Below are 19,803 nucleotides of genomic sequence, written 5' to 3'. Positions count from 1 at the left end.
CTGTTTGCTGGCCTTTTGAGGATCAACTATATATGATGGCTTAGATCAACCAATTATTAAATGGCTACAGACTATTTTGGGTGGCAGACTTTCTACAAAAACAAAACTAAAAATCAAAACAAAATAAACATACGTAAATCCTGTAGGGATTCACCAGGTTCTGGGCCTATATATCTGTCTGTAAAGCCAATGACAACACCTGCATCTCTTACAATTCTTGCTTGATTTCTTCCCAAGGGCCAGATACTCAATTATTGATGTCTGAGCAGCCCAGGAGGGTGATGCTAGAGAACTTCAGTGAGATTACAGAAATCTTCCCAAGCCGGGGCCAGTATTGCTTTCCCAGATTACTTCTTTTTAATGTATATCCTATTGACAAAAATGTATGACTATCTTCTAATTAAATAATGGATGGTTGGAAGTGTTTTCACTTTTGAATATCTCCTACAAGAAAAACCAATTTCAATGGTCTAGAGTGGAAATACAATTGAACCTCATCCTTAAACAGTTAAGTCACAGGATGTTAGGAAGTTCTATACAAATAAAAATTTCCAGAGCTGAACAAAATTTCACCTAAACATGTACTGTCCTGTTAAGAGCTTACCATATATACTGATTTATGCATGAAGGAAGTACAAAATCCTTCAAGCAATTATAGAAACCTTGTTGGGGCTGCTTCAGAATTGAAGGACACTTATCATAATTATCAGAAACAAGTCCAATCTAAAGAAGTATTATTAACATTGGAGACCTGTCTTTCTGCTGAAACACAAATCTGGAAAAAAGCATACATACTCCAGCCCAAAATTATATTTCCTAAGAATAATGGCAACTTATATACATTTTCAGTGAAATCAACTTCTATTTATACACCACTTGAAATAGAATAAATTGAAGGTTTGTAGGCAAGAAACCCTCCAAAAACTTGAATACTCTTAACTTTATCTAAAAAAGGTTTTTGGGTTTGAAACAAGAGCTGACCTCATAATGTCTCATATTGACACACCTCATAATACTATGAATATTGTTGTCTGTCATTACATGGATAGGATTTACATGTTTTCAGAGACTGAGGATAATAATGTTCTGAGAAACACTCTTTTGAAAAGTAGAGAACATCAAAATTTCACTTCATTATGTGCTCTCTTTGGAATCAGAGTTAGTTCAGGCTAATTTGAGTGAATGGCAGCTTGAGACTTGTGCTAAGAGGGGTTGAATGTAGTTAATTCAATCAACAGAAATATGATATCAAAACACAGCATCATACATATTTAAAAAGATCGTTAAGTTCAAACATGTTCTCCAGGCACTGCAATTTCACACCTTCCTTTGTTAAGATTAAAAGAGAAGCCTGTATTTGAAAGAATGTGACAGAGTATTATAAAATTAAAACAGCTCAAATGACATAGACCTGTGCATGAGAATACATACACATGCTCTAAGAAGGTCTGTTTTCTAACACCAAAACGTTTGCCACTTGGTCTTTTGTTTCCAGTTAAATATGTTCCTTCATTGATTCCTTGATGCTGACACCTTCATGGTTTATAATGCTTTCAACTGACTTTGGAGTTCAGAGATTTCTTTTAAAACAGCTTCAGGCCAACATGGTGGTTTCAGAGCAGTACAAAATCGGCTGACTGTGAACAATAGTATGATTCTCATCACTTCGCTCTTAACACAGTCCCTTTCTTGGTGCTACTCACATGAAAAAGTAATGGTTTGGATTCGTTTGCTAGGGCTGCCATAACAAAATACCACAAAAAAATCCAGAAATTTATTTCTCACAGTTCTACAGGCTGGAATTCCAAGATTAAAGTGTTGGCAGGTTTAATTTCTTCTGAGACCTCTCTCTTAGGCTTGCAGAGGGCTATCTTTGCCCTGAGTCTTTCCTTTCTGCACATGCATTCTGTTGTCTCTTTTTAAAAACAATTTTATTTTTTATTTTAGAGAGAGGGGAAGGGGGAAGAAAGAAAGGGAGAGAAACATCTATGTAAGAGAGAAACATCGATTGGTTGCCTTCCACACACCATCCAGTCTTGGGACTGAACCTGAAACTCAGGCTTGTGACCTGACTGGGAATCAAACCAGTGACTTTCAGCCCACTCCAAAAGTTCATTTAGAAATTTACCATTTTAAAGATCAGATATCCAAATACAGTCACACTCTGAGGTTCTGAGGGTTACAGCTTCAACATATGAAATTCAGAGGAACATAATTCAGTCCATAACATAGCTTAAGTACCTCGAGCTCTAAGTGTTTTTCAGTTGTTCATGTATCTGACTCACCCCAACAAAAACTCAGAATTCTTTCTTAATTTTTTTAGAAATACAACTAGAAGAATCATGAAAATGTGAGTTGCTTCTATATTCTTTTTGGTCAAAATTTAAGAATATCAGTTCTAGTTCAACGTATGGCCTTGTATGCATTCAAATGGACAGATATGCCCGCATGTTTATTTGTTTAGGAAAGTCATGGCATGGTAAGAACAGTTCTCTGTTTTCCCACTCCTGGGATACTTAACCAACTTCTATTACAATTGTTCTTAATTTCTTATTCTAACCTTACAAGTAAAGAGAAAAAAAAAGACTTTTAGAAGGCTAAGCAACTGGGAAGGGAAAGGTGATGCCAGTAATTCTAAGAAAAGGTAACATCATCTCCTGAGAAGTCAGAATATTGCCTGATTTTAGAACAAATAAAAATGGGATGGAAAATAAAGAAGACTCAGTTAGCAAGATTATTTAACTTAAATTGGGCCAAAGTCAACATGGTCTAGTAAAAGTGATATCCAACAAATCATACCTACTTGAATAAACTAACTGGGTCAAAAAATAAAAAGAAACTTTGGGTCATTCAATGTTTTCATACAGTTATTTATTTTTATAGTTTAATTAATTTAACCGTATTTTAAAATATGGACATATGATACAGGAAGTGTGACATGTCAGCCATTCAGTAGTATTTATCAAGTACTGTCAATATTTCATGGCTGTGCTTTGTACTGAGAGGAAACTTAGATACTGTTAATTCAATAGCAATAATAAATATTAAAAGTTACATATAAATTTCTCAAAAAGTTAAACAGAGTTACACTATGACAAAAAAAATATACTCAAGTTTATAACCAAGAGAAGACGAAGTTAAACAATATGTTAAACAAAAACTTGTAGAGGAATATTCATAGCATTATTCATAGTCAAAAAAAGTGGAAACAGCCCTGGCTGGTGTGGCTCAGTGGACTGACTGCCAGCCTATGAATCAAAAGGTTGCTGGTTCAACTCTTAGTAAGGACACATGCCTGGGTTGCAGGCCAGATTCCCAGTTTGGGGCGTGAGAGGGGTAACCGGTTGATGTATCTCTTGCACATCAATGTTTCTCACTCTTTCTTTCTCTTTCCCTTCTCATCTCTCTAGAAATGAATAAATAAAATCTTTTTAAAAATGTGGAAACCATCCAAATGCCCATCAACTGATGAACAGATGAATAAAATGTATTATATCCATACAATGGAATATTGGTCAGCAATATAAAGGAATGAAGTACTGATACATGCCACAACAAAGGTGATCTTTGAAAATATTACACTAAGGAAAAGAAGCTAGTCAAAAAAGACTCAATATAATGCAATTCTACTTATATGAAAGTCTAAAATGGGAAAATATAGAGATATAAAGTAATTTAGTGTTTGCCTAGGACTGGGGCAGTTTTCAGGGGAATGGGAATTGACTGCTAATGGGTATAAGGTTTTCATTGGTAGTAGAGAAAATGTTCTAAATCAGATTATGTGTTAGTTGAACAACCCTGTGAATATACTGTAAAACATTAAATTGCACACTTTAAATGGGTAAATTATCTGGTATGTGAATTATATCTTTAAGAAAAAAATTTTGAAAAGCTCTCCATGGCTCTCAGTCTGTTTTTTGATTTAACTTATCTTGTCTCTTTATGAAGCATACAGGTATTTTGCTTAAATAGCATTCATTTATAGCTAAAATAAAAATTTTTAGAAAACAAAATATACATTTGTTAACTTAGAATGTCAGAGAAACAATGTACTTTGTGTTCACTTTTAATGCCACCTGTAACTTCCGTTACTAAAGTCAGTCTTTTGTATCCTCCCTTCCGCGTACAGATAAAACATCAATTTAGTTTTGAATTCAAAGCAAACAGGGTCATTATGTTTGTACAGTTTCCCATAGCTTTGCTATTCTAGCAATCTGTGACCTATAAATAATGCAAGGCCTTGTCCTTCTCTAAATGACTTTCTTGCAACATGAGTCTTAATACATGGAAACAAAAAAATAAATAAATAAAAGGAAAAGAAAAGGAAAGGAAAGAAATCACACTGCAGTCATGGAATTTAATCTATTTCTAGTTCCCGATTAAATTATGAATCCCATCTATCCTCTCTTTCGTAGTTGCATCAAAAGCCAACTTTTAGACATTCAACTGCTGTATTTTTACCAAAGCAAAGGTAAATCACACATAATTTGAAAAGCGCTTGTAGTTTGCTTTGGAAGTTAGAATATCAAAAGAAAAAGAAAAATCAGTTTCTCTGTGACCCCTGAACTTTGAACCACAACACCACAACCTCCTTTCCACTAAAGCATTCAGCACCTTAATCTCCTCTCTCTGCCCTGATGTAGTGCTGAGAAAAGAAAAACAGAAAAAATAATCTGGGGACTTCATCAATTTTTCATGAATTTTCATTTAGGCCAGAACCCCCTTTTACCCTGGTCGATAGATCAAGCTGCTGTCATATATTTACCACCTGGGGCTACAGCTGCTATCTCTAGGGGCTGCCACTGACTCAGGCTACATCACAGGCAGCCACAATCTGTGTGAGGACCCCTGTGCTCCTGCCGCACCAAACACACGCAGCAATGGTGTTCACACTGAAACCCTATCTGCATCGGCCAAGCCGAGGCCCTCTTGGTGGGCCCATCAGGACACTGTGTGTTACCTTCTTCAGTGCCTCATGTCTTGCTGCGTGGACCTTGTGATTCTGTTTTCGAAATATGTAAAAATCACTTTTTGCTGAAACACCTTCTTTGAGTTCAACGGATTTGAAAAGTACTGTCTGAGTTGCTTTTTTCCTCCAAAACCAATAAGGAAAAGCAAATAAGAGGTGATTCAAATCTTCTTTACAATGATTGGTCCTAGATATTTTTTTTCCTCCACTACCTTGTTTGCTCACATAAAACTGAAGTACTTATTAAAGGAAAACAAAGAAGAGGACAAATACCTGATGGTAAAGGACAGGAGGACTTCTATGCAACCAGTCAGGACAGACAGATATCAACAGAATTGCATACTTCATACAAGAGCAGAAAAAAAGATTTAAATTAAAAATGATGACTAGGTGAAGCAAAGAGTCAAAAAATTTCCAAATTTTTACCATTAAATCATTTCATAATAAAAGTTGCTTCAAATTTGTTTCCTATTTATCCATACACTCTTGACCACCCCAAAACACCTAAATCAGTGATTTTCAACCCCCCTCACCTCCCTGCCCTGGGCATATTTGGCCTCTCTTGGAGACATTTTTGATTGTCATAAATGGGATAGGGAGGGTCCTGAGCAAAGGCTAGAGACAATGCTAAGTAACCTACAATGCACAGCACAGACCCCTACAACAAAAAATTACCCTGCTCCAGTTCCCTCACACCTCTTCTGAGCTAAATTCTTGGAAGAAGAGGCAGCATGTACCATGCCAACTCCACCACACACCCATTTTTCCTAGAGCCCAGCAATGCCTTTTATATGACCGCCATATGGCATTTACATTGCCAACCATTTTTTCATCCTGAAAATTATTTCTTTGATTTTCTTGTCACTTCACTACCAATATACTATCAGCTCTGAAACCTCCTCTGAGCCTCCCACACCGGCACTTCTTTCCTTTCCTCACCATCAAATACTGGGTTCTAAGCAGTGGGAGTGGTCTTAGCTCTTGTTAACCACTGGGCACCAAGCCTGCCTGGGCAATCATGGCCACTTCTATCTAGTCTCATGGCTTAGACCTCTAGCTGGGAAAAATCTTTCTCAATTACAAAAGCTTTTTAAAAATTTAGAACATGAGGTATTTTCACCTTTATATCTCGTTGATATCGTAAACACTACAGCCAAAGCTAACTTTACTCTTTGGTTCCCACTAGTTATTTCCTCTGTCTCTACCATTTGTATGGATGGTAGTATTATATCCACAGTCACTCTGCCATACTATATATATATATATATTTATATATATATTTTACACACATATATCTGCCATATATATACACACATATATACATACATATACACGTATATATATACACACACATATGACCCTCTAACTCCCAAATTGACCCTAAAGTAATATGATTTATAATTTCTTAATATAATTCAAACTATTCCCTTCAATCTTCAGTGCTATTTTCAGTTTAAAATCTAACATATACCCTCTTCTGAGTTATTTGGCAGATTCTTAATTCCTTTTTGATTTCAGTCATCATTCCTTTAACCCAATCTTCAATTCTCTCTCAAAGGCTCTCCTTTCATGTAACAAAAAATTATAGATGTCATGATGCAGCACATTCCTACATTTTGAACATATGCTGCCCACCAATCTTATATCAAGCTACTTGCAGTTTTACAAATGCACAATGTTTTTAGGCTTCCATTCTTTTCTTAATGGATAAAAATGGATGTTCCGTAATTGACCAGTTATGTTAAGGGTTCTAAAATATGAATGTCAAACTTTTATATAATCTGGTAGAAGAGCATTATATAATTCATACCATTTTATAAACATACATTGGTTAACAATACTATTGAAAAATCACAATGCTTTGACCAAAATATCCATGTTAATACTTTTAATGAAACATAAAGAAAGACAGAAGACTGATGACCTAATGTGAAAGAGATGAACAGCATATAAATGAACACTATTTGATCTTCTGTTGCTCAAATGGCATGAACTGTTGACATGGCTTTAGAAGAAAGAATTTTATTCAATAGCTAAATTCAATTTAGAAGATTTCTGTTTTCCTCTTTAGGTCAGAAATATTTTTAGGATTTCTCAAAGCTCATTGACTTAAAAAATTTTTAGAAGTTACTGTCATATTACAGGACAAGAAAAAGTAAAAAAATTCATGGTTTCAATTTTTCTTCCTAAAACAGTTCGATTCATTATTAATGATGCAATTATGAGAGAAAGCAATCCTTCAAATTATTAAATAAAAGTACAAGATGCACATTTACTAAAGCATTTTCACAAAAACTAAAGCTCAAAAAATGTGTAAGTTTATACCTATACAACCACAAAATGACTGGCCAATTTAGATAAACTACTATCAAAAAGAAAAGTTAGTTAAGAATAAAAATAGCTATTTGCTTCTAAGTATATAAAAATTAAAATTCTTAATTATTATTTATATAATATAGGCCAGATTTAATTTTAGTTTTTTCAAATATGGAATTACTAACTAAGATTTTAATGCTCATATCTTGAGGCCTTTCACAAACAAATTTAGGCCTTAGGATTCACCTAATCTTTTCTTATTGGATTTACACATTTCAAGCATAAGTGGGTTCCAGATCTGGTACAAACCATAAATCAAAAACCTGGACACTTAAGAACAAAAGCTTTCACCGGATAGCTGAATAAGAAGTACTATGTTTACTAAAATATGCTTTCATGTATAAAGGTAATGATAAAAGGTAACAATATATTGTTGACAATTTCAATATACACATATGCACATTTTATAATCTAGTGTAATATGCTGTAGAATGTGAGTATATGTATTAACTTTAAATACAGACATGAGACCATGAGGTATTATTTAGGACTCCCTACCTCCAGACATAAATAAGGAGGACACTCATGCCTCCTGAAATTCCTCAGTTCTCTTATTATGAGACCTACTGCTGCAACTAGAAAGTTGAAAAGTACAATCTTTTTTAAGACCCATTTATTGCCATCTTATTCACAATTAATTCTAGATAAAATCTGTCCTCAACATAGAAAAATCAAAAAAGTATGATACTGTTTAAATTATATACCAAATTCTTCCTATGAACCAGAAAAGAAAATCTATCATATATTTTAATTTGTTCTGAAAAGTAACACATGAAATTATAGAATCAATGTTCAAATTGCTGCAAAGCAATGATATCTTGATGTACTAGTGCTATTTGGGCTATCTGATTTCACACACACACACACACACACACACACACACACACACACACTTTAATGTCAAAGTCAGGGCAAATCCTTAACTACTGCTGATTCCCAAGACTAAATCAGAGCTGCTAATATACAAACTTTCTGTCCCTACAGAAATAAGATTTCTTTTCTGATTAATTTTTTATTAAATAAATAAAAGTATAGTTGATGTTATTGTTGGTATGTTCTTCCCAGCATGCCTAGAGTAACAATTCCTGAATTCAACCTTGAAGTAAAGACATTAATTTAACCCAGAGCATATATTCTTTTTAAAACTGCCTGATAAAATTTAGGATTAGAAATATGTTTGTGAGCATTATACATAAGTAACAGAAATAGGTACAATAATGAATTTATCCCTTATATTTGATTCCATGTTAGACGTAAACTTTTCATTTAACACTGCCAACTTTAATACTTGACTATATCTCTCATTATTAAGTCAAACTTTAAATATGACCAGCAACATCATCAAATTGGTTTAATACACTAACAATTGCCACATTGTTTTAATATAAATGAATTGACTGCAACATCCTGTCTTGACATTATTTTGGCCCGGCTTCTTTGGAGAAGACAAAGAAAAATTATGCCGAGTATGTTGATTGTTTTATTCTGTAGGTATTGAGCATCTATGGGGACAAATCAAGCTTATTACAAGTAAATCAAAGTAAATGTGCATGTCATTTATGAGGTTCATATTGTTCACTTACGTGCCACTTCCAGAGATGCATTTCGACTCACTGCTTCACCAAGATAGTTCCTTGCAACGCAAACGTAGCTTCCTTCATCAGGTTTACTTCTTCGCCCGTGCACAATGCGCAGGAAGAATAAGGATCCGCTGGGCAGCAGCATCCTGTGGGACCGGGGATCATCCTTGTCCGTCTCCACCCTCTCACCATCCTTGTACCATTCAATGGTGGGTGTTGGTCGGCCCTCTGCCTTACAGTTCAAAGTAGTGGGCTCTCCCTTAGAAACAATGACATCTGAAGGGTGCTCCACAATTCGCGGCGGAAAGTCTTCCTGGCGAAGACGAGATCCTACAGAACATGAGAGAATAAAGGAATGCTTTCACATTTTCTCTCCTTTTTAAAAAAATTAATCTTTATTGTACTTTTCCCATTACCATTTAGTCCTCTTATACACCCTGCTCCCAGCAATCACCACACTGTTGTCCGTGCCCATGAGTCCTTTTTCTTTTTGCTCAATCCCTCTCCCTCCTAACCAAGCCCCCCCACTATCTGTCATCTGCTCTTCATCTATGAGTCTGTGTCTGTTTTGCTTGTTAGTTCTGTTTGTTCATTATATTCCTCATATGAGTGAAATCGTATTTTATTTGCCTTTCTCTGACTGTCTTATTTCACTTAGCTTAATATTCTCCAGGTCTATTCATACTGTCACAAAGGGTCACTTCTCCAAAAAGGACATACAGATGGCCAACAGACATATGAAAATACACTCAATGTCACTAATCATCAGAGAAATGCAAATTAAAACTACAATGAGATACCATCTCACACCTGTCAGAATGGCTATCATCAATAAATCAAAAAACAACAAGCGCTAGCAAGAGTGTGGAGAAAGGGGAATCCTTTTGCATTATTGGAGGGAATGCAGGTTGGTGCAGCCACTGTGGAAATCTGTGACGATAACTCAAAAAATTAAAATGGATCTGCTTTTTGACTCAGCAACCCCACTTCTGGTAACATATCTGAAGGAACCCAAAATACTAATTCGGAAGAACATAAGCACCCCTGTGTTCATTGCACCATTATTTACAGTCACCAGGATATGGAAGCAGCCCATGTGTCCATCAGTAAATGAGTGGATAAAACAACCATGCAACGTTTACACAGTGGAATACTACTTGATTGTAAAAAGAAGAAAATTTTGTCCTTTGCGACAGCATGAATGAACATGGTGAACATTATGCTAAGCGAAATAAGCCGGGCAGAGAAAGACAAATACCATATAATTTCACTCATATATGGAATCTAATGAACAAACTGTATAACCTGCAAAACAGGACAGACTCATAGAGAGCAGGATGATGGCTATGGGGAGGGGGTTAGGGGGTGGAGGGATCAAAGAAAAAGGAAAAAGGACTCATGGACACGGACAGCAGTGTGGTGACTGTTGGGGGAAGGGGCATAAGAGGGATGCATGATAATAAAAAATACAATAAAAAATAAAATTAAAAAAGTTTGCTTTTAAAATTTTCCAACTAATCACCTAGTATTAGCACATTTCTACCCAGTACACAGAAGTAATATTTATTCTCAATGTTATTCCAGTTTATTTTCAATTTAGTTAAAAAATGAATATTTTACTTTAATAGAGGAAATTTAATTTGGTACTAAATGGATGTTTTCTTTTCTGAAAAGGATTAACTTTTAAAAGTTGCTGTTTACCATTTGTTATCCCATCAGATCCAAGAAGGAACTTAAACATTACAAGTGCTAGGTACCTAAAGTAAAAGCAACTTACAGTACATAGAATTTTAAAAAAAGGAAAAAGCTAAAGAAACGCAAAGCATTTAAACATGGACAGGTAATTACATCATGTATCACAATAATAAAGAAGGTTATATATTATTATTACTTGGTCCCTGTAGCAAATGAGGAATTTGCAGAATATAAAAAGTAAAAATTATTTTAAAAAGTAATAATCAAGAAATATCTCAAAGTATTTAAATATAAAGGGCTAATCATAGTTTGCAAATCAGTAATGTATTCCCAAATGTAAATGTCTGGACACACAGACATAGAATCTGATCCTGAAGTGTATCAAGGTTTATGTGTCGCTTTTCACATAACAGGCACATGTTTGGCTGCAATCACCTTAGTTAGATATCCTCCTTGTTCTCTAGTCTCCCATATGCAATCATCTACATTCTCCCAACTGTCAAAGTTAATCTATTATTAAAACAAAGCAAGTCAAACATCCATGCTATTAGAGTACTACTTACTATATCAAACAGTTCCCTCCATTATTAAGCAGTTGTCATGGGTAAGGCCTGGGTAGGACCTTAAATACAGGGGTGGCCAATTGTAGGTTTCAGTTGTTTGTTTGGAAAATAGTACAATAATTAATAAAACTACAAGAATAAACTGTTCTGTGTTCTCTCAACTGTAAACCTACCTTAGCCCACCCTATACATTAATAATTCAATAAAATGTTAAATAACAGACTTAGAAAAAGAGGCAAAATTACCCAAACTATTTAGCAGTTAAGATTAAGAATCTAACATGTTCATTCAACTCAGAGCATTTTACTTATTTATCACTATAATATGTATAAACTAGTCTAGGGTTGTCACATTTGAATATTCTTCCAGTAACTTTATTCCTACTATTACAAAAATTTCAAAAGAACATCTACAATCTAAATGTAAGAAATAAAACTACAAAAATTGAAAGAAATTACAGGAGCAAATTTTCATGACCTTGAGTTAGGGAAAACCTTTGCGGTTACAACACCAAAAGCACAGCAAACAAAGCAATACAAAAATTAGACTTCATCACATTTAAATATGTTTGTGCTTCAAAAAAAATCAAAAAATGAAAAGGCAACCTACAGATCAAGAAAAATATTTGTAATCATTTATCTGTTAGGGGACTCACATCTAGATTATATAAAGAACTCCTGTAACTCTATAAAAATACAATAACCAAATGTAAAAATGGGCAAGGGATTTGAATGGGTATTTATCCTAAAAAGCTGCCCAATGGCCAGTAAGCACATAGAAAGTTGTTCAACATCATTAACTATTAGGTAAATGCAAATCAAAAGCACAATGTGATATACTTAATAACCACTAGGATGGTAATTACAAAAAAATGTAAAAATATGTATGGTCAAAGATGTGGAACATTTGAGAACCTCATACATTGCTGGTGGAAATGTAAAATGATTGCAGCCACTTTGGAAAATAATGTGGATTTTCTCAAAATATTTTAGAATTAACATATGACCTGGAAATTCTACTGCTAGATACATGTCCAAGAGAAATGAAAACTTATGTCCACACAAAATCTTGTACATAGATGTAATGTTCCTAGCGGCATTGTGATAATAACAAAACAGTGGAAAGAACCCAAATGTCCATCAACTAATGAATAGATAAATGATATATATTTACATATTGGAATATTATTCAGCAATAAATGGGAATGAAGTACTGATAAACACAGTGATGGTTGCACAATTCTGTGAAGGATATTGTGCACTTTAAATGAGTAAATTGGGTGCTACATGAATTATACCTCAAAGAAGTTTTTAAAAAATCATGAATAAAGGCACTATAAACAAATTTAATATAAAGCAGTGTAACAATTTGTGTTTACTCTAACCAACAGTTAGGTTATTTTCTTAATTGATAATTTTATGTTTTAAATTTAGTTATCATGTCAGCATTAGCTAACAGAACATAAAGTTGAAAGGTACCAACCCAGTGATAGATAATTGATGATAGATAAATAGATAGATAGATAAGAAAATACAGCTACCGTTTAAAAGTTGTGATGTTATTTCAAGTGAGGGATTAATTCTGAGCTCCTTTAAAACCAGACATTATACAACTACAGCAGAGCAGTGAACCTGAGAATGGATGAGGCTTAGGTAGGTCCTTGAATTCTTTGGAATTATGTATAAAATAGGTATTCTTGTGTGGGTAGAAGAAAGTAATGTGAGCGGAACCATAGCTTCCATCAAATTTCCAAAGAGACAAGGACCATTAAAATTATGAAGTGTTGCTAAACTACTAAACTACTATATTATTGAATCAAAATAACCCCAACCTTTGGTTATACAAACAAACACAAAAAGACAGCTGAATTGGCAACCAAACTCTTTGGGGATTTAAATCCCAACAGTAGAGGGGGCTATTCATCACACAAAATGGCCTGAAACCATTTAACCACAAGAGCTTTGATAACCCAAAAGCATATTCTGTAGGGACCAAGTCCAGACATGCAGAATCAGAATCAGAATTTCAACAAGGTCCCCCAAGGGATGAATATGCATGTTATAGTCTGAGAAGCACTGACCAGTTTTTATACGGTCCTGAGCTAAGAATGTGTTTACATTTTTTTAAATGATAGAAGACGACGGGGGAGGGGAAGAGGAAGGGGGAGGGGGAGGGGGGAGGAGGAGGAGGAGGAGGAGGAGGAGGAGAAAAAGGACAGAAAAAAGAAAAAGAAGACACTTTGTTGGAGGAAAGAAAGAGACCCTATGTGGCCTAAAGTGCTTAATGTATCTGCCACCTGAACCTTTACAGAAAAAGTTAGTCAGTCTTGCTCTAGAGTGTCTGCTTATCACTTTACATTAATAACTTATGTTTTTAAATTTAGATTTGTCTTATATAGGACCGCAAAACTGTTTTCTCCAGGTTTCAGATGAAAAAAACAACATATTTTGACAGCAATGCTAATATTGCTCTTGTGATGAGGAATATTCATGTTTCCTATATGAACAGACTAAGTAATGTACGGAAATTACTATCTACAATTGGAACTTCTCTTCCAGCTGAACGCAAGTGTGGACATCTTTTTATATCTCAGTTATTAACTGGGCAATCAGATGGTCAAGTTTTAATTTAAAATTTTTATTCAACTGTCTTTAGCTATTACAAAGAAAGACAGTAGAAATTAGTCACAGGGTTCTAAAGATGTACATCTAGATGTTTATTTTTACTGTCCAAGAAAGTAAGCTATAAAATAATAAAGTGACTTCTCCATGAGTGCATAGCTAGCAGAAACAGAATGAGAACTCAAGACCTTTACTCCAAAATGTGGCAGATATTTTTAAAATGAATGGAAGACTAAGTAAAGAACGCACATTACCACTATGCTAATTCCAAAACCCTCTTCTAAAGTTGATCTCAATAAAATGAGTCAAATAACTGACTGCCTCCAGTCATTATGCAGCCAGAAAACATCTTCCCTGTTTTTCAAAGTGTGATCCTCAGACTACCTGCCTTAGAATCACTCGGAATACTACTTTAAAATGCCAATTATTGGTCTCTACAGTGAACAAGATGCATCAGAAGTTACCAGGGGAAGGAACTAAGAAGCTGCACCTTGAGCATGTTTGCCAGAAGTCATGCACTACTTAGTCAGACCGGCTAGATGCAATCATTCCTCAGATACACCAGATTCAGCAGCTGGATGCAGATGCATCTTTGAATAGTGTTCTAAGTCCCAAATTTACCTAATGGATTATTTCTGCTTCTCAGAGACTACCAAACAATGACTTTGTAATGATTTTTCATAAAACATTTAATAAAAAACAAATTTTATTAGCTCTTCAAATTTTAAAGGTTTGGAGATGAAGTTTAAAATCATAATTTGTGAGTATATTTAAATTTAGTCCTATTTAGGCAATAACCACTTATCTGCAGTAAGTGCACCAGAAACTTTTGTTTTCAGAAAATAATTCCAATCCCATAACAAAATAACAGAGGATAAAGCACCCAGAAAAATATTTATTCATGTCATTTTACATGTTTCAAAGTAAGCTATGCCTAGCTCATTATTCAGCTGGAATATAACATTTCCTTCAACTAAGCTCTACTTTTCATCGCATACTAGATAGCCATATCTGGTTAAGGTAAACAACACACTTCACACTTCTCTGGATTTTTTCAGCGAAGAAGAAATTCTTGGCAGATCAGAGATGGTGTGCAACACAACTCCTCCCTCCAGCGAAATATATAGGCAGTGTCAGTTTTTATTTTTCTTAAAAATGTATATAAATATTCTGTCCTAGTTATAATAACTATGTTTAACCAAATATTCCCTCAAAAAATCTAGCAAAATTAAGCCATGAAGATTCTCTGTGAATCTAATTCTGAACGTGACCTGATACCTCCCTAAGTTATCGCTGACCCAGTTTGAGAGACACACAAAGCAATATGAGGAAGTGCAGGCTGCATGACCCATCGCAATAAGAAGGGGGCAATGTGGTAGGAATAATGAATGTGGGTTATTCATTAGCAAATATTTATGCCTTACTTTTACCAGGTACAAACCTTGATGCCCATATCTCACCTGTTGTTTCACATGAAAGAAATCATATATATATAGTTCGCCAGGACACATAGTAAACATTCCGTACATCTAATTTTTCTCTTCTATAAACGATAACAAACATACTTTCCAAAATGTTCCCCTTAAGTTTGAGAGTGGTTACCACCTTCTAATTTGCCAAAATTAGTCCTAGTCACAATTTTCTCATTTTGGAAAGAAAATTTTCTCATTGTCGCTAGAAATAATGTCCATGTTGATTAGTAAACTAATGTAAGTTGTAATAAAATGAAATTAATCAATTACTCCATCCAGTCTTCCCTTACAACCTTTCCACCCTTAAATTTTTCATGATGACTAAATCCCAGTGTCCTTTTTTTTTCCCCTCGATGTTGTATGATATGGCAGGATGTGATGAGAAAGCCATTGTTTGGAAAACATGAAGACTATTTTGTTCATTTGAACCTCGCTGAAACTCTCTCAGGGGATTATCTAATTTGGCAATGACCTAAAAAAATTTATAGGATTCTCATTCCATCTGGAAGCACAGCACTTTCATGTTAAAAATAAGTCTAAATTAGAAAGGACATCAAAATTGAGGCCTAGAAATACTACTTAATTATTACAAACAGTTTCTATTACAAAACAACAACAACAACAACAACAACAAAAACTATAGGGCCAAGGGTATGAAAGAGAATTGACAAATATAAAAGATGCTTCTTATCCAACTTAACAGGAAGTTTGATTCTAAAAGTCTCAATTATGTAATAGGCATGGAGCAGCATCCCTATTGCCCAGGCTTCCGGGTCCAACAGACAGAAGGCTGAGCTCCCAGAAAACCTCTTGTTCCAAACTCCCATCTGACAGATAAAAAGAAGAAAAAAAATAGATAAGCAAAGAAAAAAAGTTTTCATCCCCAAAATTAAAACTAGAACGTAGCTCCCTTAGCTGTTGAGTACAGGGTCTGTTTTCAGGGTAATCTTCCTTTCCTATTACCCCTATCACATTTGGGAAGTCTAAAATAAAAGGTCTAAATTAGGAAGTCCCATGCACTAGGTTTGAGTTGCTTTTTTATTTCCTTCTTTTTTTCTCTAGGTTATTGCATGATTTGATGTAAAATTTTAAGCAAGTTACCTAAAGTTTCTTATGGTACTCTTTCTTCATCCCCAAATTGAGGCAACTAGAAGAGTAAATTACAAGTTCATTGTTTTACGACATGAACCCTCTTTATGGCTGTCACATCATACTAAACATATTTAAAAGAAAAGATAATAGGTAGCAATTTAAATTTATTACCACAGAGCAAAATCTTTATCCAGTTTGATTAAAAAATAATTGACATACATCATTGTATAAATCTAAGACATATAGCATAATGGCTTGATTTACATACATTGTAAAACAATACAACATAGGTTCAGTTAACATCCATGCTCTCATATAGCTACAATAAAAAAAAAGGAACAGAAATAATGAAAACAGTTTTTTTCCTTGTGATGAGAACTTTTAGATTTAATTTCTTAAGAACTTCCTACATATTACACAGCAGTGTTAGCTACCGTCGTCATGTGGTATGTTACCTCACTGGTATTTATTTATCTTATATCTTAAATCTTTGACCTTCTTCCTGCGACTTCCCCTCTCCAAACCCCCTCAGTCCCCAACAGCCCAATGTGGGTAACCGCAAGTGGCTTCACCTTTTTTCCACAAGTTTTTTTTTTAAGACTGCACATATAAGTGAGATCCCACCCTATTTGTCTTTTCCTGTCTGATTTATTTCGTCTACAAAACCCCTAATTTTTAAAGATAAGTGTTTTAGAGTAATGTTCATTAGAAAGGTTTGCCCTTGATAGGTCTTGTGTCTACTATCAAAAGTAATTGTTTTCAAAATGTCTTCTTAGAGAACCCTCCCAAAGTTAATGATTTAGAAGCCTTTGTTTAAGAAATAGTTCATGTAACACTTGGACTATATTCTTAAATGTCTGTAAAATGTATTCACATTGCCAATAAGTATATGGTTCTGGAAATCCCTTTAAACAAAGTACAACAGGTAATAATACATGGATACTTATCTTAAAAGTAAATCTTTTATCCGTTATATAAAATACAACATTAGTCAAGATATTTAAATTTTCCTTTTTCAGGGTGAGCAGAAGTAGTAACTAAGACAGACTCATGAAGTTTTTATCTGAATTTCACAAATGTATTTTAGGTTTTTATTTCTGTAGTCCAAAAATGAATTGATGAAAATATTAAAAGTGGAACATACTTTCCCCCTTTTTTTCCTTCACCACCTTATTATTCAGGACCTTCATTAGGTCCATTTTAATTGCTTTTTATAACACTTCATTTTGTGGATGCCTACATCCAATGCACTGAGCCACCGAGCTCGCCTGAGCAGAGGAGCTCAGGAGACAACATCAGCATCCGGGGGAGGGCAATGCGAGTTTAGTAGGTAAGTTAGAACCAGTAGCCAAAAGCTATCGGAATCGGGGGTGGGCACATGCAAAGGCTACAAAACACTGAAGATAAATTTTGAAACCACAAATCTGAAAGGTCTCCAATACATTTTTTGGAGTTATTACCTATTGAGAAAATAATTAATATACTACTTTATAAATTCATTTTTCCATAATTCTGTGAGAAGCAAATGTATTAACCTGAACCTTCATCCAATACTATTTCAAATCAATTTGCTATACCTTACCATGGCTACAGGCACTCTTTAAAGGGTGATTTGCCACCAAATCAGAGGTTTCCATCGCGTATGGAGATTGGGTTTACAATGACAAAAGCAATCTCTATTCCAGGAAGGTATCTCTAAAATTCAGCTTCTTATTATATTTATAATTTCTTATTGAATATTTATAATATTTTGATATATTGCATTTGGCTTTACAAAAGATGATGCAATTAAACAGTCTCAAAACTCATTTAATTGTTTAACAAAGTATAACCCCTAAAAACCATCACATTTATTTGGTAGAGATTATGAATGGATTTTCAGGAAATGGCATTCTACTTATGTAAACTCTTAATGGAATGAAAATATATTGGCCTTCTGTTCTATTTCTTAAAGAATGTCATCTGAGAGTGCTACTGAGGTAGCATTGATCTTAATAACTGTAGATGCCAAAGGTTCCAGTGTCAGTGTCAGAAACACCATTCCCCCCAACATTAGTATTTTACACATGTGTGCTAAGCTTTTCAAATATTTAGTTTTTGCTAAACTTGTTTAGAACTCTTGATATATTTTCCTCTGACCTAAAATATTTTATTATAAAGCTAAGTTGAGATTCATTGAATCCAGTAACAACGGCAGACATACTTTTTTTCCCCTATATAGTACATTAAGGATATTTTAGAAACAGAATTGAAAGCATTAGTATGGTTCAGGAAGTTTTTAAAGAGAATAATAGTTAAAACATTGCCTAAAAAAATCACAACTGCCATGAGCCAAATATATTAGCTCAATCATGTCTAAGTAATGCACGCAATGACTGATTTTAGGTTTGTTTACTTCCAATCAATTTTCAACTACTAAAGAACTTGATCTAAAATAGGAATTTTGTTTCATTACTTCATTAACTTTTTTAATATGGTTCTTAAAACATGGACTGGCTTATGTGAAATGGAAGCAAGGAATGACACCACATAAATTAAATGTAAAATTTTGTGGGCACCTGTATATAGATCTTTTTTAAGAAATAAGGTACATCTTTGGCAGTTCATAGAGATTCTCTGTCAATAAAAAGCCTGTGAACTGAAATTGTTCTTGTCCAAATGTTGGATAAGAGTGTGAACTCTGGCAAGCGTCTTACCTTCCTCACACCTTGGTTTACTTATCTATAAAACATGGCAGCACTAACCTAATAATGTTGTTGTGATGACTGAATGAAATTTTTCCATGTGCTGAGCACACCATAAACACTCAGCAAATGTTCACTACCATTAGGGTTTTATAATGTATAATGCTTTTATTGTATTACCTCTATTACTAGTCAAAGGAGCTCTGACCCTGCAGGGACAAAGGACTACTTACCACCTGTAAGATATAGTCTTTTAATGCAATAGTAGGTCATTCAAAATACAGGTTCTACCTAGCTCTCTAGTGTGATATACCACTGCCTATTCCTACCAACCAAATTAAAAGTCATTCTGTATGATAGACCTTACATTTTCACGACAGTTTCATGTTTTCAACAACTCTTCAACTTAAATTTGCCACATACTGTAAGTTCCAAGATGACAACATTAAGTGTCCAATCAATTTGTTATATAAAAATGCATGAGTAAATATACAACTTTTGTTATTTTCTCAATAGAGCAGTAGGTAGCTATATTTTTATTAAAAAAATCTGTAACAGCCAAAACTGAGTCTACTGTTGTTTATGACAAACTGAATGTGTGGGGCTTTAACACCCGACACCAATGTCTAGGCATGTAGAAGAAATGATCTGTAAGTTATATTCACTGGAATTAAATAAAATATTGATGCTTAATATTTGATTAATAAAATATTGTCCATCTTAAATATTTATTGAAATAGGGTATAACAAT

At 34.3% G+C, this 19,803-nt stretch overlaps 1 protein-coding gene across 1 annotated transcript in view; it reads right to left on the bottom strand.

Moving 5' to 3' along the window:
- The window catches only part of ROBO2 (roundabout guidance receptor 2), a 581,303-nt gene that overhangs the window by 511,718 nt on the left and 49,782 nt on the right, over positions 1-19,803 (bottom strand). Inside the window, exon 2 of the mRNA XM_054585229.1 lies at positions 8,929-9,255. Within this exon, the coding sequence (XP_054441204.1) occupies positions 8,929-9,255 (327 nt within the window). The remainder of the gene's footprint in view (positions 1-8,928; positions 9,256-19,803) is intronic.

The sequence above is a fragment of the Pteronotus mesoamericanus genome, unplaced genomic scaffold, assembly GCF_021234165.1.
Source record: "Pteronotus mesoamericanus isolate MK-2021 breed Mesoamerican mustached bat unplaced genomic scaffold, CSHL_Meso_final contig_82, whole genome shotgun sequence".
NCBI lineage: Eukaryota > Metazoa > Chordata > Mammalia > Chiroptera > Mormoopidae > Pteronotus > Pteronotus mesoamericanus.
The sequence above is the reverse complement of the archived record's forward strand: the minus strand, read 5'-3'. Positions and strand labels throughout refer to the sequence as shown.